Consider the following 22,049-nt stretch of genomic DNA (forward strand, 5'->3'; position numbering starts at 1 on the left):
CCCGGGGTGGCGGGAGGGTGAGGCGCGCCGCGTCTTACACGCCTGGTGAGAAAGGCGCGGGGCATTTGGAGCCAGGACGCCCGGTGGTCGCGGCTCCTTAGGCCTCCGTGTGCTGTACCCCTTCTATTTCAGCTCAAGCTCCTTAGGGCAGAAGCTACCTTCCGAGTTTCCCTCAGGGTGAGTTCAAGGAACCAATGACCTTCCAGGGGCCGCAATAGCTTCGCCGGGGCCCCAAACGTCTAAGGTCGCCCTCTGAGAGGTGGAGAAAGGGGCAGCTCGCTAGTCTAGCCCACCCATACCACAGGAAGGCTTTGGTGAGGCAGCAGCACCCAGCCGAGGCTTAGAAATGGAATCGAGGCAAAATTTACCCCATTAACTCCCACAATTAAAACAAAATGCATGGGTTTGCATTATCTAGGCGTTTGTCTTTGGCCACCGTTTTGAGGCTGTCACTTGGAAAATTTGTCTCCCTCCCTTCTTCCTATTCTTTCCTATCTCCCATTTCTCCCCTCCAAGAGCCAGAAGGCTGCGGAGTCCAAAGGTACTAAGAGAACCCCTCCCCAGATTTCTTGCAGGCCCTAGACTCCAGACACTTCACAAGAGGGCAGATGAGGCAAAAAGGCGTTACAGATCCACTGGATGTCTGGTGTCTGTTCTTTTTAGAATCCTCCCTGCCCACTATTCCTTGGATGGCACTCATCACCTCCCCGTAGGAGAAGGAGCTGCTTTCTCTTCTTCCCCACCCTGGGGAGAGGGCAAGGCAGGGAGAGTTGAACCTAGAAAAGACTGAGTCTTTCCTCTTCACCCCGCAATCAAACTGGCCTGTTGGAGTGGGCTATTGCCCCTCTCCACCATGCAGTGCCCCCCTTCCTTTCCCAACTCCGTTCTTTTTCCCGTGTAAGGCCCCCTCCCTGAAGTGTAGTCTCTTCTCCCCTTGCACCCTGTGGCTTTTCTTCTCTTGACTTGGAATCTTGGCTGAAGGGTGAGGGGTAGCTGGCCGAGGGGCCGCCAGCTTGGGCTGCAGATTCCTATCATTTCAAGATGCGTCTCTCCTCATCCCAACCCCCACTCCCTGTTTTCCTGTTTCAGAAAAATCTCTCTTTTGGATTTTTTTTTTAATCTCTGTAGTGTTGGGGAAGGCTGGGAGCGGGGGTTCTGGATGGGGGAACAGAGAGGCCTATATCTTACATCTGGCTTGAAACATTCTTTTAGAAAGGGAAAGGGGAGAAGGGGGATGAGAAAAACCTTTCAAAGTTTTGAGTGAGATCAAAGCCACCTTTTGCCTTCATGAGCTTGGTCTGGCTGGGGACTTGGCATCTTTAGGGTCTTTGCTGAGATAACGTGAAGTGACCACTGCCCATCTTTATCTGGCCCAGATGGCAGTTTGCTTTTTGGGACTCTTGATTGCTTCTTACCAGTTTGGGATGTAGTCTGGGGGACCGATTGGTGTTTGGGTGAGGAAGTGTCACTCTGGTAATTTCAGCATCCTGGCAGCGGTTCCTAAAGACCCAAATGGGGGTCTTCCCAGTCCCCATTTTGTACCCTTGACTACTCCTTCTCCCTTTTCCTTTCTCCCTCTACTACCCTCCCCTGATGTGGTTCATATTAAAGATTCTGGAAAAAATTCCTGGGTGAAAGAGCTAGGGAGGGAGGGAGGTGACACACAGAGTGACTTAGCAGCCCTTGTGAAAAGGAGGAAGGCTGCAACAGGGCCAGGTTGGGAAGTGCGTACAGGGGTTGTTTCAGCCTCCTTGCTCTACACCTGTCATAGTTACAGGCCCAGATGCCTGCCTCAGTGATCACCACTTGTGGGATAAGGTGAAAAGCTACCTTCTAAAGGCAGGCTAAGCCCCCAAGCTTTTCTCTTAGGAAAAAACCAGCAAGACTGATGTTCGTACAACCCTTGGAAGAGAAATGTGTGTTGACTCTGGTGCGTCCATGTTCCACTCTGGAGCAGAAGGCCATCATTTTCACCAGTTAATAGTTGGATTTTTCTTATAGCTTGAGATTCTTCCCGTTACTCTCTAACCACTGCCCTCCCTCTATCTATCCTAAACAGACCAAGAAATAGGGGGGTCCGGCATGGGCTTTCCTGTTCCATTTTGCATTCTGTAGGGTGTTGGACGTAGGGAATCACGAGAACAGGATTGTGTTCATAAGCTCACAAAGGGAGAGAAACACAAAGTGGTGTCATATTGTTAGCATTACTGTTAGCAACAGCAGTTACTTTTAATAAGCCCTTACTGAGCTTCAGGTACTATGGCCAAACACCTTATGAGCATGATCTTTGTCAATCTGAAATAATCCGGTGAGATAAGTTCTATAATTATCATCCTTATTTCACAAATGAAAGTGATGCATTAAGAGCAGATTCATGGAGGCTAATAGTGTTATCCCTTTGTTCAAAGTCCTATATGTGGTGGGCTGAACCATGTACACTAGGGGCTGTACACGAAAGGAGGAAAGAAAAAAAAAGTGGATCCTTGGCCCATTTGTGTCTTTAATATACAAACATAAAACATCTGCAGATAGGCTGGCAACTGTTGACAAGTAAAGCTGTGATGGAAATGGGAGTTTATGGCTGACTAGAGGGAGAAGGGAGTTGGGGATAAATCAGAACAGTTAGGTGTTTATTATAGTGATTGCATACCTACTATGTGTCAGGCACTGTTCTCAGTACTGGGGATACTGAAGTGAACAAAACTGACAAAAAGCCCTGCCTTTGTGGAGCAGTGCATCCAAACCATGTGGGGATCTTGGTGAAATGCAGATTCTGATACGGTAGGCCTTGGGTGGGGCCTGAGTGTGTGCATTTCTAACAAATCCCCAGATAATACAGATACTGCTGTTCTGGGGACCACGCTTTGAGTAGCAAGGGGCTAGAGTAGTGTATGCTTCACTTTGTCAAATGAAGGGATGTGAATTGTCCAAAAGCAGGTGCAGAGAAGCATTCTGGGGCAGGAAGCTGGGAAGGAAGTGAAGAACTTCCAGAAGGAAAAAACAAAGCTAGAGTCGGGGCATCTAACACTCTACCAGACCATGAGGTGGGAGATGCCTTAAATATCTTTGTATCCCTAACATCTGAGCTCAGTGCTTGGCACATGGTAGGCATTTTGCAGTCTGGTGTTGAACTGAGAGGAAGATGGGGTTAGCCTCAGGCTCAGCTTTATTGGAGGCCTCCTACACTAACTACAAGGGGCTGACTGCTGGAGAGCAAGCAAGCGCCTTGCTCTGTGGCGTCTTGAGGCCGTTACATAGTGGAGTAAGGGTGGTAATAGAGACACTTAATTATCTTCCCATCTTAGATACTGAACAGATGTTCCCACACTCAGTGAGGATGTAATAAAAAGGACCTATGTGGGCTGCAGCAGAATGGACTTAAGTCAGACCACAAGAAGGACTTTTTGCCCGAGTTTGGCCTGCCCCAGACTGTCTCATGAGGGCTGGGTTATTGGTCTGTCATTCCCATCCAACCCTCCTCACCCAAGCCCCAGTAGGAAAAAAAAAAAAAAAACAAACACCCATTGCCTAGAGCAGTACTTGGGCTGAATTAGGGAAGCTGAACAGTGGTGAGACAGGGACAAGCTCCAACTCCAACGGTCTTGATTCTCCAAACAAAGCACCACAGCAGTGGGTGTAACTCTGGGCTGTGCGTCAGGCAGCCCTTTCCGGCCTGGCCCTGTCTGGGGTGTTTATTTTGTTTGTTCCTGGAAGCTGTTGCCCTGATGGACAGTGCTGGGGATGCTGATTCCATGGGATTTGTTAGGGGAGGGCCAGCCCTCTCACCCCTTCCCCGGGACAGATGGGCCCCATCAGCCCTGCTGAGTTCCCGAAGAGGCAAGCATCAGCCCTCCTTGTGTTTGTTTGAGTTGGTGTCACCAGTGGTGATCCAGTCTGTGGGTGAGGGCTGGCTGTGGGAATGCGGGGGGGCGGTAGGGGGGGACACAGAGCCCAGGGCAGTCTAGCTTTTCCCCTCCCCACACCAGCTGCCCTCCCTTCTCCTCACCCACTTCTAGGCCCATTTTGGGGCCGTTCCCAAACCACAGGCTCATTCATAGCTCAAACCAAGTCTTTTCTGTCTGCAGTAGCAATTGCTCTCCATGGCCCCCACCTGTTCAAAAAAGGGAGGGAGGACAGCCCTTTGATGCGTTCTGGACAGGAGAATAGAAAGTTCCCAGCAAATCAAGGAAGGTGCTATGGGGTTAAAGGGAGAGAAAGAGAATGAGAATGGAGCTGGGCTGTTGAGCTGAAGGAAGTGGGCTAATGGGTCAGATGTCATTTGGTGGCCTTTTGGGGAAAATGGGTGATATACTCCTGTTTTCTCTCTGAAATATTCTTCCTGAGGCTTGTGGTGGGATCCAGGGTTAAAACTGAGTGAAGAGAAAATATTGCCTTGAGAAACAATAATAACTCTGGCAACCCACCTATTCTTTAGTAGCCCATCTGAATTGACCTTCTTTTAATTGTTCATATTGGACAGACTGGAGACTGGAGCGTGGGGGGAGTCACCCTCTTACTTATCTTGGCCTTTGGCTTCCCACTGCAAACAGCCTGTGCAGTTCCATCCAGGTTGGGGAAGATGGTTTTAAAGGTTCATTAGTTAAGAAAGGTCCTGGGGCCTGGAAATAAAGGGTTTGAGGAGGAGAGTAGAGGGTGGGATCTTCCTCCCCAGACCTCACAATTGGGAATGAGGATTTTTTTTAGCTCCACGGGTCTGACTAGAGCTGTAAACATTACTCAAATTGCTCACTATGTCTCTTCCCACGAGCCCCTCCCTGTCACCATTCCCCTGCTGTCAAACCATATCTTCGTGGACCAGCCATGCAGGACACCCCTGTTAATGGGAGCATAAGAGTGTTGTCTCAGATCCTTATTTTGTTAGTTTATGTTTCCATGAAGCTCTTAATGTTTATTAAATAAACAATGAGTTTGTGTGACATGCCCACAGCTTCTGTGTATGTGACACATGCCTAGCCTGTGTTCTGGGAGTGTGTGTCACTTTGGCCTTTGGCTGGGGAACTGGTGATGGTGGGAGGCCACTCAATTACTCTCTCTGCAACTATATAACTATACTTCTTCAGAACTGTGGGAAATGGTTCTACTCATCAGCTTTATGGAATGTGGGTTAGGGAGAGGGGACAGAATCTCTTCAAGATCTGGATGCTAAACGTACCCCTTCCTTATTCCCTTCCAATGCAGAAAAAGGGCTGGGATGTTCTGACAGGGCCATCTCCGCCTTGCAGGTACATTGGGGCACTGGGGGCACGAGTGATCTGTGACAATATCCCTGGTTTGGTGAGCCGGCAGCGGCAGCTGTGCCAGCGTTACCCAGACATCATGCGTTCAGTGGGCGAGGGTGCCCGAGAGTGGATCCGAGAGTGTCAGCACCAATTCCGCCACCACCGCTGGAACTGTACCACCCTGGACCGGGACCACACTGTCTTTGGCCGTGTCATGCTCAGAAGTAGGGGCCTCTTCCATTCTGTGTCAACTCCTTCCCTTTCTGTGCTGGGGGTGGTGAGTGGAAAGGGTAGGCAAGATCTCCCCTCTCCTCTCCCACACACTGTTTCATAATCAGAGGAAGAATTGTGGGCACAGCCCAGGATATAATTGGGAACAGACTCTTAGCACCTTAGATTTGTAGACAGGGGCTCCTCTAAATCCTAGTGCTCTGGGACAAGACCAAGGTAAAGCATTCCCTAGAACCTCCATCTTTCTCCCTCATTTTCCTTGTCCTCTCCAATCCCCAGCTTGGGAGGCTACCATGTACTGTAAGGCTGAGGTCTACCATAGGCCCTCTGTTCTTAACACCACCATCACTATCATCACCCCAACACTCCCAGCACTACAGTAATGGGAACAAGAGATAAACAGAAAGGTGATATGTAAATATTTGGAGAGTCAGTGGCTTGGCCTCAGCTCAGCAAAAAAGATAAATAGAGCTAGACAGTAAACTAGGAGAAAGGGAACAAAATGGGAATCTGGAGGTGTCAGGCATACAGGGGCGATCATTCATCAGTCTCCAAGAGCAGGGAGGGAGAGCAAGCAGGCAAGGGAAGGTAGCATGGATCTCTAAACAGGCTGACCCCTGGGCTGGGGTCTCCATTGTGGGGGAACTGTCCAGCAGAGTGGGCCTGAAAAGGCCTGGAATGTGGACTAAGGCAGGCTTAGCTGAGCCAGGGCTAGCACTCAGTGGGAGGGGATGATTCACCAGGAGACTTTTCAATGGATGGACACAGGGAACTTGGCAGGAAACAAGAGTATAGGTCAGCTCAGAAGGTCAGATATACAAAGAAGTGGATGGAGAGTAGTGAAGGCTGAGGGGAAGAGGTCAGATACTCTGGGGAATGCTCTTGGAAATGAAAGGCACCTTGAATAAAGGGGGTGTAGGGGTGACTCTGGGAAAGAAAAGGAGGGAAGAGGTTTCAGAGTCAGAGGTTGTATGGGCTGAAGAAGGGGACAGACATGGGCCTCCTTCCTGAAGCACACCTCTACAATTCTCTCTCTAGGTAGCCGAGAAGCAGCTTTTGTATATGCCATCTCATCAGCAGGGGTAGTCCATGCTATTACTCGTGCCTGTAGCCAGGGTGAACTGAGTGTGTGCAGCTGTGACCCCTACACCCGTGGCCGACACCATGACCAGCGTGGGGACTTTGACTGGGGTGGCTGCAGTGACAACATCCACTATGGTGTCCGTTTTGCCAAGGCCTTCGTGGATGCCAAGGAGAAGAGGCTTAAGGATGCCCGGGCCCTCATGAACTTACATAATAACCGCTGTGGTCGCACGGTCAGTACTCATGTCTGTGTAAGTACACTCATATTTGCTGGGGGTGACCAGTATGTGTGACCATGGACTAAATAAATGTGAAAGTGGAAGAGCTGAAGGCTTTTGGGTCACTTCCAAAAGCCCCAACATCCTGGGACAGGAGCACTGAATGCAAGGGAGATTGGGAATGCCTAGGGTCAACCAGGTGCCTGAAGAGTCTTCACACAGGTGGAAAGTAGGAAAAGGTGGAGAAAAGAAGTAACTTTTTAAGAAGGGAAAGAACTGCTTTCATAAAGACTGAGAGGATAAGAGGTTGTTCTAGTCAGTTCCCTGCTATTTGAACGCCTTCTATGTACCTAGTACTATGCTGGAAAATGGCATACTACTAAAGTAGAAGGCATGGTACCTGGCATTCTAAAACGTGAAAAGTAGAGGATATGCAAGCAAACTGTTATCGTGAACAGAATCCTGTGGCTCTAAAGTTCAGTGGGCTGTCTGTCATGAAAAGGAAAGCACTGTTGGTCCAGGAAGATTTACTGGAAAAAGAGTTTCTTGAACTTGATCGGGAAGAATGGGTGGGATCTGATGTGGGAGAGAACAACCAAGAGCTCAATCAGCCAGCCAGGGCCAGGTCCAGCCTATCTCAGAGCACTCATCCTTTTGGCCCTAGAGATGACTAAAATGTGCCCTGACCAGCTACCTCTCCCTTAACTGCCTTCCCCCTCCTCCAGGCTGTGCGGCGGTTTCTGAAGCTGGAGTGTAAGTGCCATGGCGTGAGTGGTTCCTGTACTCTGCGCACCTGCTGGCGTGCGCTCTCAGATTTCCGCCGCACAGGTGATTACCTGCGGCGGCGCTATGATGGGGCTGTGCAGGTGATGGCCACGCAGGATGGTGCCAACTTCACTGCAGCCCGCCAAGGCTATCGCCGTGCCACCCGAACTGATCTTGTCTACTTTGACAACTCCCCAGATTACTGTGTCTTGGACAAGGCTGCAGGTGAGTAAGGAAGGCAGGCAGGGACATGGAGTCCCAGTTCTTAGTGCAGGCACCCCTGGTTAATCATGGTCTGTTCAGTCTCAGGAGTTAGGGAAGGGGGTGCTGTGGGAGGAGGCAGTTTCCTCCCCACATGAACACCTGGTCATGAGATTGTTGATTTATGCCTCAGTCTACCAGGCCCAGTGCTGCCCAAGTAGAGAGGAGGTCACTCAGCTCCTTGGGGCCTGAGGTCATGCATCACTCCTTTGTATCCCAGCATCTGGGAGACAGTAGGCATTATTCAGGGAATGTTTAATTTAGTTACCTGTTTTCAGTTTTAAGCAATGTGTGGGCTACACAGAAACATAAGATGCAGCCCTAACCCTTTGGCTCTTTGCAATCTACTTAAAGAAATGAGACATAATGGGTAGACAAATGCAAAGAGAGTTGATTGGAGAAATCAATAAAAGTTTATTTGAGGCCGGGCGCGGTGGCTCAAGCCTGTAATCCCAGCACTTTGGGAGGCCGAGACGGGCGGATCACGAGGTCAGGAGATCGAGACCATCCTGGCTAACACGGTGAAACCCCGTCTCTACTAAAAAATACAAAAAACTAGCCGGGCGCGGTGGCGGGCGCCTGTAGTCCCAGCTACTCGGGAGGCTGAGGCAGGAGAATGGCGTGAACCCGGGAGGCGGAGCTTGCAGTGAGCTGAGATCCGGCCATTGCACTCCAGCCTGGGCGGCAGAGCGAGACTCCGTCTCAAAAAAAAAAAAAAAAAAAAAGTTTATTTGAAAATGTAGGGAAAAAAAAAGAAACTGTAGAATTTAAGCTGCTCCTTGAAGCATAGGGAGTATCTGGATAGCTTGAGAGAAGAGTGGGCAATTTCTTATCAGAGTAGTAGGTGGGAAAGCACATGACCTGTTCCAGGGACAGCGAACAGACCAATCTGCTGGGTAAAAGTTCCCTGTAAGGGAGATTAAAGCTAGAAAGATGTCCTTGAAAGGTTTTATCCAGTGTCCTGCCATTGAAGATTCTGAAACAGAGCTGAAAAAGAAACGAAGGAGAGATCCCTACCAAAGGCAGGTAAAGCTGCAAATGGTTGTTTTTCAGTCTGTTCGAGGTATTTGTGGTGGGATTCTTGGAGGTGCTGGAAGGTGATATGGTTTTTCCCCAAGGGAATGAAAGTTACCATCCTGGCTCACATTTCGGGTTCAGATAGGTTAAACTAGGAACATGCAATGCAGCAGAACTCTTCTCCTCTGGTTATTGTCATGGGGCTCCCAGGCTCTTTTCTACAGGCTCAGCAGTCAGGACTTGGGTGAAGTGGAGCCAAAAAACCTCAGTTATCTTCGGTACTGTTTGTTTTCACCCATCACTGTCATTCCTGGAAGAGTCAAGTGGCTTGGAGTAAAACTGGGCATAGAAACAGGAAGGGGCTCTACGCAATTAATGAAGAAAGTAGTCCGTATACCTTGTAGGGTGCTAGAAGAAAAAAAGTCGGAGTCCTCCTGATTTTCTCAGTGATTTCCTGCCACTAAGTATACTTTCCTCCCAGTTGGTCTAATTCAGAGGGTTACTCTCTGGATACCTAGAAATAATTCCATAATATCTGAGGTGTAAGCCTACCCTGCCATACTGAAAATACACCTTTAGGGAAGGAACTTTGGAGTTAGGAGGGAGGATAAGTCAAATGTGTGTTGGTTTCTCTCACAGGCATAAAATTAGGCCTCCTAAAACCCAAAGCAGGGCCTGGAATTCAAAGAATATAAGTCATCCCAGAAAGAATATGGAGCCAGGAATTCCCTCCAAAGCAGTAGAGTCCAGTTGAAGTTTCTGTGGTGATAGAAATGTTTTCCTATCTGTGTTGTCCAATACAGTAGCAACTAGCCACATGTGATTACTGAGAACTTGGAATATAGCTAGTGTGACTGAGGAGCTACATTTTTTAGTTTACTTAATTTTCATTAATTTAGATGTAAAAGACCATATGTGACTAGTGGCTGCTACCCTGGACAGCACAGCTCCACAGTGTAGAAGGGGCTTTTGGTGCCCAAGAGGATTTAAGACCCAGCCCTTGGAGTTAGGAGACTAACATACACAGTGGACCTAGTCAGCCCACATTCCAGAGCAGTGGTCTCCTGACATTCTGGATCCTTTACTCCTATCATTAAAACAATTTGAGCATATATCTCCATTATATGTATATTTATTTATATCTGTGTTCCCCTATATGAATATGTATGTTAGAAAACATACATCAATATTTTAAATTGATGAGATAAAAAAACATAGAAGTTCTAGCATTTTCCTCCCCTATCCCAGTGGCATGTGGAGACTAATGCTGTAGAAATCAGTTAATCTATTCTCCGTTTTGAACCTAGGCTAGTTACTTTCCTATCTCTGGATCCTTATTAACCATGGAAAAGGTTGGAGTAGATGCTCTGATGATGGGCCCAACTCATCCAAAAGTCTATTGATTTTATGATCTGTTGGCAGGATCTCTTTTGCTAAAATCAGTCAGAATGAGGTTCTAAGCATTCCCTATGCATGGGGAAAACATGATCCCTATCCTAGAGTTTCCACTGTAAGGGGAAGGGATAATGCTTAGGGATAATAATAATAATAATAATACAAGGGATATTACTTAGGAATATGCCTGCAGCCAGTCATGGTAATCAGTTCACCTCTTCAGATGAACAGAGATTATATCTAACAATCTATTATTGTGCTTATTTTCATATGAGAAACTAAGTTAATGTTTCATTTTGACTAAATCACACAACTAAGAGTGGCAGAACTGGGATTTGAATCCAGACAATATGATGTCAGAGCCCATGCTTTTTTTTTTTTTTTTTTTTTTTTGGAGACAGAGTTTCACTGTCACCTGAGCTAGAGTGCAGTGGTGCAATCTCGGCTCACTGCAGCCTCGACCTCCCAGCCTCAAGTGTTACTCCCACCTCAGCCTCCTAAGTAGCTGGGACTACAGGCTCATGCCCACGGCACCTGGCTAATTTTTTAAGTTTTTGTAGAGGCAGGGCTTGCTATGTTTCCCAGGCTGGTCTTGAACTCCTGGACTCAAGCATTCCTTCTGCCTCAGCCTTCCAAAGTGCTGGGATTACAGGCATGAGTGAGCCACTGTGCCCAGCCCAAAAAAGCGATTCTTTATGTCTTCCTTCTGAGAATGTGGGTAAGGGTATCCAGGGCAGCTGAAGAGATAACTTTGTTCTCACTCCCTCTCTTTCCCAACCCAGGTTCCCTAGGCACTGCAGGCCGTGTCTGCAGCAAGACATCAAAAGGAACAGATGGTTGTGAAATCATGTGCTGTGGCCGAGGGTATGACACAACTCGAGTCACCCGTGTTACCCAGTGTGAGTGCAAATTCCACTGGTGCTGTGCTGTACGGTGCAAGGAATGCAGAAATACTGTGGACGTCCATACTTGCAAGGCCCCCAAGAAGGCAGAGTGGCTGGACCAGACCTGAACACAGATACCTCACGCATCCCTCCAATTCAAGCCTCTCAACTCAAAAGCACAAGATCCTTGCATGCACACCTTCCTCCACCCTCCACCCTGGGCTGCTACAGCTTCTGTTTAAGGATGTAGAGAGTAATCCATAGGGACCATGGTGTCCTGGCTGGTTCCTTAGCCCTGGGAAGGAGTTGTCAGGGGATATAAGAAACTGAGCAAGCTCCCTGATTTCCCACTCTGGAGATTTGAAGGGAGAGTAGAAGAGATAGAGGGTCTTTAGAGTGAAATGAGTTGCACTAAAGTATGTAGTTGAGGCTCCTTTTTTCTTTCCTTTGCACCAGCTTCCTGATACTTCCTTGGTGTGCAAGAGGAAGGGTACCTGTGGAGAGCTTCTTTTTGTTTCTACCTGGCCAAAGTTAGATGGGACAAAGATGAATGACATGCCCGTTCTCTGAAGTCAGTTTGAGCAGAACTACCTGGTACCCCAAAAGAAAATCTTAGGCTACCACATTCTATTATTGAGAGCCTGAGATGTTAGCCATAGTGGACAAGGTTCCATTCACATGCTCATATGTTTATAAACTGCTGTGTTTTGTAGAAGAAAAAGAATCATAACTATACAAACACACATTCATTCTGTCTTTTTCTCTCTACCATTCTCAACCTATATTGGACAGCACTGCCTCTTTTGCTTACTTGCTGCCTGTTCAAACTGAGGTGGAATGCAGTGGCTCCCATGCTTAACAGATCATTAGAACACCCTAGAACACTCCTAGGATAGAGTAATATAGTAAGTCTGGCCAGGCCTTGTGTTGTTGTTTTTTTTTTTTTTTTTTTCCCATGCATTACTCTGTAGGTTAGCCAGATTTGGGGAAACACGGAGTAAAAGATAGGCAACTCATGGATGGTGGGAGAGCAGGAAAGCAGGTCTGATCTCAAGGGCCCACATGAGGCAAAAGTACATATTAGGAAGGTAGGGATCTCTGGCTTTGGTAATTCTTTATGAGAGGATCCTAGCCTTTGAAGCTGGGAGCAGGAGTCAGTGGCTACAGTGGGAAGGAGTGCTACGGGTTGGGGCCAAAATGATACACAGAAGGCAGCCTTCCTCCATTTACTCAACAAATCTTTATTTAGTGACTCTCCAAGTCCTGGTGATTATTATTGTTCAGTCCACATTCAGCTTAAATAGAGGAGGGTTTCTTCTATGCTATTACCCATTGCCTAACTAGGTTTGCAAGAGTGGAATCTCCAGAGATAGCAGGCTTAGTAAGCTGGAGGGTAGGACATGAAGTCCCCAAAACCTTGATGTCCTATTTTTATGTGATTTGAGCAGTGGTTATCTTTTGCCTGTTGATATCTTAAAGCAGCAGAGTGGTATAGAAATTTGCAGTTATGACAGACCTGGGTTAAAAATCACAGCTGTGCCACTTGCTTTTGATATTTTGAGCAAGGTAGCTAAATTTTCTGAGCTTCTATTTTCTCGTCTGTAAAATGAGGATACGTACCTGTTCTTTTTTTTCTTTTTATTTATTTATTTCTTTTTTTTTTTCTTTTAGAAGTAGGGTTTTGCTTTGTTGCCCAGGCTGGAGTGCACTAGCATGATCATGGCTCACTGCAGCCTCAAATTCCCAAACTCAAGCAATCCTCTCACCTCAGCCTCCCCATTAGCTGGGACTACAGGGACAAGCCATCATGCCCAGCTAGTTTAAACACAGTTATCAGAGATGGAGCTATGTTGCCTAGGCTGGTCTTGAATTCTTGGTCTCAAGCAATCCTCCCACTGCAGCCTTCCAAAGTGCTGAGCATATAAGCGCAAGCCACTGTGCCCAGCTGTCAGATACTGAGTTTTAATTATGCCCCAAACTCCAGCCCACAGATCCTCTTCACCAAAGCTCCTGGCTGGTCTAGCCCATCATGACTTCTCTAGGAACAGTCCTTCTTTAGGACTATAAAGTATTAATAAAAGTCTGTAGATTAAGGGGCCTGCATAAAGAATTCTGGATATAGGCCCCTGTCTTTCCCAAGTTCCTCTCCAACATCCCTTGGGGTCTTCATATGTTTTTGAAGCAGCTTTACTCTGCACAGGCAGCAGGAGGCTGGGGGAGCCATGGCTCTGGGCCACAGGGGCAGATTTATTTGGATGATAGGACTAATATTTGTGTAACCTGCTGAGACCTGTGTGGGAGAGTTTAGGGTGGTTTTTCTTTTGGTGAGGGGATTTGCTCCGGTTTCACATCCATTAACACAAAACATGAGCTAGTTAGGGCCCTTGTGGTCTGCGGTAAGGGGATGCCTGTGGAGAAATGGGCCTGAGTGAGTCAGGCCAAGAGAATGTCTTCCTTCAGAGTGGAGTCAACTGGATAACTGATGAGCCAATAGTAGGATTAAGGAGGGGGAAATGGGAGGGGAAGAGAAGAGCTGACATCTTGAGGAAAGCTTTGGGGTAGTGGAGAGGTAAGGGGGTCATGGTTAGTCTGAACTCAACAATAGGGCTGAATGAATTTACCAAAGGAGGCTGCCTTATATTATATGCCAAGCTGCTGGGGAAAGACTCAGGTCCTAACCAGCCCCTGTTCTCACAAGAACATGCAGGTTACCACATAAACAATGGCATAGGCCTTCCATGGGAAGTCAACATGACTTAAATCTACCTATGCCCTATTATCTATTTTTTGGTTTTTGGTTCTCATTCCTGTGGAAGGAAATGGGCCTCTTCTGGCATCTCATGCTACTCTGTGCTTTTCCTTGGGCTCCAGATTCTAGCTCATAAAGATGCAAGTTTTGCAATTTCCTATAAATGGTTAAGAAAAGAGCAAGCTGTCCAGAGAGTGAGAAGTTTGAAAAGCGAAGTGGATAAGTGAGAGAAATGGTGTCCATTTGAGCCCCACTACAGAGGTTATGTGGCCCAAAAAGGAATGATGGCCAAGCAATTAATTTCTCCTCCTAGTTCTTAGCTTGCTTCTGCATTCTGATTGGCTTTAGACAACTGGCATTTAGTCTGCATTACACAAACAGACACTAATTTATTTGGAACAAGCAGCAAAATGAGAACTTTATTTGGTGCAGTCAGGGCTCCATTTAGTTCCCTCACTCTGCTTCTAATCACCACTTTTCCCAGCCCTCTATTTGATAGAGGTCTGTCGCTCAGATCAGCAATGTCTTAGCCCGTCTCCTCTCTTCCATTCCTTCCTGTTGGTACTCATTTCTTCTAACTTTTAATAAACGTTTAGGTATAATACATTACAGTAAGTGCTATTTAGATACAAACTTAAAAGATACTATATATTTTAAGGATCTAAGAATCCTTTAGAGAAGGCACATGACTGAAGTACCTCAGCTGCACAGCCTGTAGCCAGTTTTTTTATGTAAAAGTAAGAATGCCAGCCTTAACCTAGCCCTGCAGATAAAAGCTAACTTTTATTATTGCCAGCCCTGAATAATAGCAGTAATCCACACTCTTCCTTAGAGTGATGCTGTAAAAATAAAATCAAGGGCTTCAGATTAAAAAACAAAAACAAAAACAAACATTGCCTGGCCCTGAGGGTCTGTCTGCAAAACTTCTTGTAGATCTAACTTCTGAACACTCACTGCTTCATTTCTATTCCTCCCTGTTGCAGGGAGTAATTTCTTCTCCTTTCTCTCACTTCCCTTATCAAGAACACCAACCACTAAGTCTTTGCCAAATTCTCAGACCCACTCAGGGCACGAGTCTCTACATGGCTTAATATAAGAGAGATAATTAGGATTTTTTTTCCTCAGTCTTTCTGAGGTTTTTATTTAAATGCACTCAGTGGTCATAGGGCAGAAGCTCAAGCTAGCTGGGGCGAAGGGAGGACGCCAGGGAGAGTATGTTTCTCATCCCTGGGAGGCATTCAGCCTAGCTCCTGCAGCCAAATTACAGCACCAGAGAACAATGTGATGCATTCCTGGGCAGGTCGGTGGGACCTTGGGCGCCTGGGCCTTGCGGAGAGAGGTGCCAGACACAGAGCTCTCCGTAAGCAATCCTGCAGAGCCGCCCCCTGGGTGCAGAAATGAAATACGGGAAAGCTTCACATTACACAGAGACCTGTAGCTCACACCTGGTTATTGATGGCCTTGGTGGAGGCCTCTGCCCCGACCCTCCACTTGGGAACTGCCTGCTACTACGGGGGTTGGGCATCTTTGAAGCAATGTTGGAAAACAAGAAAGAGATGGTTCCTTTTCACTCTTTGCCCTCCCTGTCAGCCTGAGCACAACCATGAGGTTACACACACACACACGTGTACATATATAGACACATACAGAACTTCTCACAGGCTGCATAGGAGTTCTGCTCATCCTCCTCTCCCCAACAATTAAAAAAAAAAAGCAATTAGATTTCGATCCCGTAATTCAAAAAGGATACCAATAGGGTCTAGCTGTAATCAAGGAATATCTACAAAGTTACATTACCAACCTGCAGGCAACTCTTTGGTTTGGGGACCAGAACTCCGCTGGTGGGTGTTTGGGGGAAGGATGCAGAAAGGGCATGGCGAGGAGAGATCAGTGGTGAAGAATTATCACCAGAGTGGCTGAGACTGTACACATTCACAAGGCTGGTTCATGCTGGAGACAGTGAGATGTGCACCCTATGTGCTGAGAATGATGGGACAGTCTCCTATGACTGCATAAGGTATAACTGCCAAGCCTACTGCTTATGACCTGTGGTTGTTTTAAACTCTTAACTGGGTTAGAAAACTGGATAGCTTTGGATTCCAGGGATGACCTCCGTAAGAGAGAAGCATTGGAAAAGACCAAGTGGTGGCTTTATTAGGGTAAATATATCACAGTTGCTACAGTGAATTGAGCTTTCTCAGAAGCTATTATTTTCTTTGGGTGATTGGTAGGTATAGGGCAATAGCCAGTGGGCTGTATGCCTGTCCCTGACCTCAAAGGTAAAGGGATAGAAAAGAGAGGAGTTTACAAACTCATTTTCCCACTTCCCACTCATGGCTTATATTATCTCTGAGCATCTTTGTGGCTATTCCTCATTTACTTAAGATGTTTTAGTCATTCTGGATTTGCAAATGCAAGGCAAGCATTCTCCCATCGGCCCCTTAACTGTTAACTATCCTGGCTTAAAATTTTCCTTTACTCACTTCCATTCTATGGGTATATGGATGGAGCAGCTGGACATTAGAGTTCTTTCTCTTTGACCAAAGGAGCCAAAATGTGGTGACTTTACTTCAACCCTAACAGCTCCTGTAAGCAGCCCTGGCCAAACAGAAAGGCTAAGCTGAATGAAGAAAAAAGGAAGACAACTTCATCTACAGTTGTCCTTTTTGACAGCTTCCAAGGTGGGGTTTCCCCAGGAATAACAATAATGTTCATAAGAAGCTTTTTCATATACAGAATGCTTTAGCATATACGTAATCCTCACAACAACCCTGTGAGGTAGGGGTTACTGTCACTTTACAGATGCTGTTCAGAAGAATTTGGTGATTGGTCCAAGGTCAAATGAACTGTGCGTGGCTCAGCCAGAACTCAAACCTAGGTCTTCTGACTTCAAATCTTGTGTATTCTCCTCAAAGCCTGAGGATGCCCAGGGTTGGGGGCGCCAAAGTCCCAGCACCTTCAAAACAGAAATTGATACAAAATGTTCAAGCCTTATAGGAGTCCCAGGACTGCCAGGAGAGTATATCTGAGCACGGTTTACAAAGGAACAGCCTAGGCCCTCCTGAACCTTATCAACCAATGGCTCTTTTGCCATTTCTGCCACTATTACCACCGGTACCATGTGACCACTATACAAAGTATTCCACATTTAAACAACTCTGGCTCCTAATTCTACTCCTTTTTTCTCCTTCAGATTAACATTAAAATTTTGTTTTATCTAGTCCTTTGGAAATTATGCTAAGTGTATAGACACAGTAGAAGCAGTCATGACAGAAAATTATTAAGGCTTTGGGCTTTGAAAGTATGTGTTAGAGGCCGGGAGCGGCAGCTCACGCTTGTAATCCCAGCACTTCTGGAGGCCGAGTGGGCAGATCACGAGGTCAGGAAATCAAGACCGTCCTGGCTAACATGGTGAAACCCCGTCTGTATTAAAAATACAAAAAAATTAGCCGGGCATGGTGGCGGGCGCCTGTAGTCCCAGCTTCTCAGGAGGCTGAGGCAGGAGAATGGTGTGAACCCGGGAAGTGGAGCTTGCAGTGAGCTGAGATCGCGCCACTGCACTCCAGCCTGGGTGACAGAGCAAGACTCCGTCTCAAAAAAAAAAAAAAATATGTATTAGAATTTTCTTTGAGATTTCACTCCTTTTTTTTTTTTTTACATATTCACTCCTTTTAAAAATGCTGTCAACTCCTGGGTTAGGAAAGCAAGATCAGGGAATAAGTGTCCTAAGAAACTCCCATGCCAAGCCAGATAGATGCCTACCCATGGCCTGGTAAAGGTCCTGGGATCTCAAGCTGATGCAAACAACTTGTGTACACCAAGGCAAGGGGTCTCAATCCTGCAGAGAAACCCCTGTGAGATGAGGCAGACAGCAGATTTTCACTTGATCAAACACTTGCTGCTCTCAACCCCTCTTTGTTCTCCCATCCAAAATTTGGACCTCTGTTTAGGCGCAAGACAGTGAGTAAGAGCAGCTCCAAAAGATGATGTACGCAAGGGGAACTCTTCTGTTCAATTCTGGAATGTTTTCTGTTAGAGACAGCGTAGGCTACCTATCCCACTCCTGCACCCCAACTGTTAAGACAGAAGGGAAAAGTACAATGTTCATCAATCATACACCTGGGATGCTGCAGCTCCCTGACCTGGGCCCCTGCTTGAGCTAGGGGAAGAACACCTCATGAAAACAGTCTACCTATAGTCAGGACTTCCCCAAAGCAGACTTTACTTTTTGGTCCATCGATCTTGGCTCTCACTGTTCTCCCTGCTTCCCACCCCCAACTGCCTCTGCATGTGGGCTCAGAAGTCATCATCTAAAGAATTCCATTGCTCACCTCCTGCATAGCAGCACAGCCCCATGAGGCCACACACCAGATGGAGGGGATAAAAGTACGAGGTCATGGCTTCTAGCAAGAGGCTTTTTCTTAAACTAACCCTGACTCCTGGAAAAGAGGCAGAGCAGGAGAGTGTTGAATGAGCTGCTGATGACAGCAGCTTCATAGGTCTTGTGTATAAAGGAAGGAAAAAGCTAACTTGGCTTTCTGTGGAAATTTACCTACTCCCATTTTCAGGTCTACTCCTGGTCTCACATCTACTTCTTGAAGGTGTCCAAGTAGAATGCAGAGATTGTCAAACTAGAGGGTTAACTCCTTCCCAATTGTAGGGATCTATGCAGCAGGCTGCCACACACATGCTGAGGTGGAGGCCAACCCTGAACACATGCGCTGCTTCTTTAGGAATGTAACCATGAAGTAAAAGGAAACAGTAAGGAAGGTGAACTGGAACTCTGGGGAAACTGAAAAGGTCATCGATAGGCCTTCAAAATATTTGTGTGTAATAAGTAGACACAAGAGGCTGGAGGAAGATGATCATTCCTAGAATAATTATGCTTATTGGGTGACAATATACAGAAGCAACAATTACAAGAAAATGAAACAGTTTAATGGACTAGGAAGCAGAAGTCTGAGAATAAAGGAATTAGGTTAATGAGATTAATCAGAGATGGCATTCCACAGGAGGTGACTTTTGAGTTGAATTTTTAAAAGATAGCTTTATGTGTTTTATGAACTGATTGAAGGCAGTCAGAAGAAGGCATTCTAAATCAAAGAAACTGGTATGTGCTGAAACTTAGAAGCAGGAATGTACAAGCAATATATAAGGAATTTCAAGCAAGTACACATTATATACACTGGGGAATACCGAGAAATTAGAATGCTGAGATCAGCGCTTAAATAATGTGAGGTGACTGTGTGCATCTAGACTGTCAAATGGTTCAGCATCCCCTATAGAGCCACATAGTATCTTGATTTATGTCAGTAAACATCAGGGCACCTATGGAAAAGCACAAGGATGAGTCCATTTGTTACAGACACGGGGACTAAATGAGAACTACACTGTAAAGTTCAACAAAATGCTACATATCATTAACTACAGCTCCTTATCATTTGAGATTCTGGGCTAAGTAAGAGATATCAAATATCCTATCCAGTACTGTGATGCATTAATGTAGGCTTACAGGCCCAGAACCTGGCATAAATCAAGCCAAACCCTTAAGAAATTAGAATGTGAAAAGAAAATAATTTAAAATAGAAAATACATGCTGCTTTTCCTCACTCCCAAACTTAAAACTTGACTGGTCCTATATATTCTACTTGGTATATTGAATTTTTGCAGCTAGCAGATTTATCGTATCTGAGGCCATAGTGAATAGAAGAGCTGCAAAAGAGCTTTAGAGACTGCAAAACCAACTCACTAATAAATGACGAACTTTATTCTAATTTACTACCGGGTGCTGAAGTAGCAGCCAAAGGAGGAGACAAATTCTAACTTCATGATCTCTAGTTAGGTGTCTAGCTTCCCGTATTTGCTACAGGTAAAAATGGCTACTTATGGGGCTTTTGTCATACTTCTTAACCAAATTTCCCTAACTTCTGAGGACAAAAACCATAAGGGCAATCTTGTTCTTCCAAAGCAGTTCCCTGGTGCCACTTTCAGAAACAGAGTATTGAACTGTGGGTCTGACCCAGTGTGGCACTGAGTGTGTGTGTGCACATTGAATAAGCCAAAATGTGTGCCATATTCTAGGTTTCTGCTTTACTTAACTGGCAAAATTTGGTGCTGGAAGGGAGGCAGCCACAAAACAGTGATAGCATTTGTTAGTATCATCTTAGTTCTCTTCCCTCCCCTAGGTAGTTTATAAAGGGTGATTTCTGAAACCCTTCACAAAAGCTCAAGGGTTTACATTCAACTGTGACAGCACTATGAATTCATTAAGAAGCATGTTTCAGGTTGCACTATAATTTCCCTATGTAACATAAACCCATGGAATCTGACATAAGCTGATTGCTCATGCTGGTTGTTTTATTTACATTTCTGAATGGAAAGGATTTCAATACTCATAAAATATCTAACTGGCTTATTTTTCATCTCTTCTCCCAGAGAAGCTATTATAAAATAGGCATAGAGACAGAAGTCTCAACTTGTATAACTGGTTAAGCAAACCAGGGAAATGTTATTGCTCAAAATGCAATTTTAAAAAATTCAATATGGAACTTGAGGCCAAAAAAAACAGATGGTTACTCTCAATGCCATCTGAAAGATAAAAGTTCAAAAAAAAAAAAAAAAAAAAAAAGGTAACTATGCTCATTATCTTCAACCAACTCCTATGGTAGTAGGTGGTACCTTCATAGGAGCTCAGTGGAACTGGGGTTTACTCACATCTTTTTTCTGGCAACCTAATGTTAGCAGACACACTTGCTAGTTTGAACAGGAATGCAGATGAATGGATGAAAGTGGGCTCCCTACCACCCAGAAATATGAATGTGCCTCCTTACCAATATGCTACATATTAGACCTCTGAATTAGAAGATGCCAACATGCAACTAACTTACTATCTGGAGATATATATTTTGTTAACCTAGGCAAAGAATAATAATTTCTACTTATTCCAGTAGGTGTGACAAGCTCAGAGAAGTGAGTGACAAGCTAGAGAAGTAACAGTCACCAATAAAGTAAATTCCAAAGCTGGATCCCCAGTTTTCTGCCTCCAAGTTGTTCAAATAATTTTTCTTCCTTTCTTCTACTGCAACACTGAGTTAAATCAGTATACTCTACAACTCTCTAGTATTATTATAATGTTTACATGAGTAGTTTAGAATTTAGCCTTGGGCCTGCTCTTCTACTGTGTATACTTTCATCATTTTACCATATTTACTGATTACATGCCTAATTTGTATAAATTGAAGGAGAGGTTCTGTGCCTGTTTATTTTTTGAGATGGAGTCTTGCTCTGTCACTAGGGCTGGAGTGCAGTGGCATGATCTCGAATCACTGCAGACTTCGCCTCCCGGGTTCAAGCAATTCTCCTGCCTCAGCCTCCTGAGTAGCTGGGATTACAGGTACCTGCCACCACACCAGGCTAATTTTTGTATGTTTAGTAGAGACAGGGTTTCACCATGTTGGCCAGGCTGGTCTCAAACTCCTGACCTCAGATGATCCACCCACCTAGGCCTCCCAAAGTATTGAGATTACAGGCGTCAGCCACTGCACTCAGCCTCTGTGCCTATTTTAAAACATATATCCCAAAGTCATATCCCCAGTGATCCAGCTAGTCTGTTACTGTAATGAGACAGCTCAATAAACATAAGAAATATTTTTTCAGTTACTTAAAGAGAAAATAATACTGGTGGTTCTCCCTGTAAAGAGGGAGAATTGTCAAAAATGCAGAATTGATCAGCAAAACCCAGCTATAAAGAAAGGGCAAAGGCCGGGCGCGGTGGCTCAAGCCTGTAATCCTAGCACTTTGGGAGGCCGAGACGGGGGGATCACGAGATCAGGAGATTGAGACCATCCTGGCTAACACGGTGAAACCCCGTCTCTAGTAAGAAATACAAAAAACTAGCCGGGCGAGGTGACAGGCGCCTGTAGTCCCAGCTACACGGGAGGCTGAGGCCGGAGAATGGCGTGAACCCGGGAGGCGGAGCTTGCAGTGAGCTGAGATCGTGCCACTGCACTCCAGCGAAACTCCGTCTCACAAAAAAAAAAGAAAAAAAGGGCAAAAAGAACCTTATTTTAGTGCCTTATCCCAATATCCTTTTATTTAATTTTTTAAGTAACATGATGTGTGCCTATTTTCAGAATCAGTGACTGCCAGCTGCAGCTCTTGACATTATCAAGTGAGCTCTGGAAAATTCGGGGTAGCTCTTTCCTAT

The 22,049-nt window shown here is 45.8% G+C and overlaps 2 protein-coding genes across 8 annotated transcripts in view; one reads left to right on the forward strand and one right to left on the reverse strand.

The window, feature by feature from the left end:
• The window catches only part of WNT2B (Wnt family member 2B), a 63,400-nt gene extending 51,397 nt beyond the window's left edge, over positions 1 to 12,003 (forward strand). For all 3 annotated transcript variants that reach the window (XM_025374713.1, XM_025374802.1, XM_025374280.1), the window contains 4 exons: positions 5,244 to 5,464; positions 6,510 to 6,787; positions 7,498 to 7,762; positions 10,993 to 12,003. In XM_025374713.1, coding sequence (XP_025230498.1) covers positions 5,338 to 5,464; positions 6,510 to 6,787; positions 7,498 to 7,762; positions 10,993 to 11,222 — 900 coding nt within the window. In that variant the 5' untranslated portion in view covers positions 5,244 to 5,337 and the 3' untranslated portion in view covers positions 11,223 to 12,003. The remainder of the gene's footprint in view (positions 1 to 5,243; positions 5,465 to 6,509; positions 6,788 to 7,497; positions 7,763 to 10,992) is intronic.
• A 2,232-nt stretch (positions 12,004 to 14,235) lies between these two features.
• Positions 14,236 to 22,049, reverse strand: part of ST7L (suppression of tumorigenicity 7 like) — a 97,932-nt gene continuing 90,118 nt past the window's right edge. For 3 of the 5 annotated variants that reach the window (XM_025370050.1, XM_025371595.1, XM_025373506.1), the window contains one exon: positions 14,236 to 16,799. In XM_025370050.1, coding sequence (XP_025225835.1) covers positions 16,701 to 16,799 — 99 coding nt within the window. In that variant the 3' untranslated portion in view covers positions 14,236 to 16,700. The remainder of the gene's footprint in view (positions 16,800 to 22,049) is intronic. The other 2 variants (XM_025369241.1, XM_025372169.1) reach the window with 1 other exon arrangement.

This window comes from Theropithecus gelada, chromosome 1 (genome assembly GCF_003255815.1).
Source record: "Theropithecus gelada isolate Dixy chromosome 1, Tgel_1.0, whole genome shotgun sequence".
NCBI classification, from domain to species: Eukaryota; Metazoa; Chordata; class Mammalia; order Primates; family Cercopithecidae; genus Theropithecus; species Theropithecus gelada.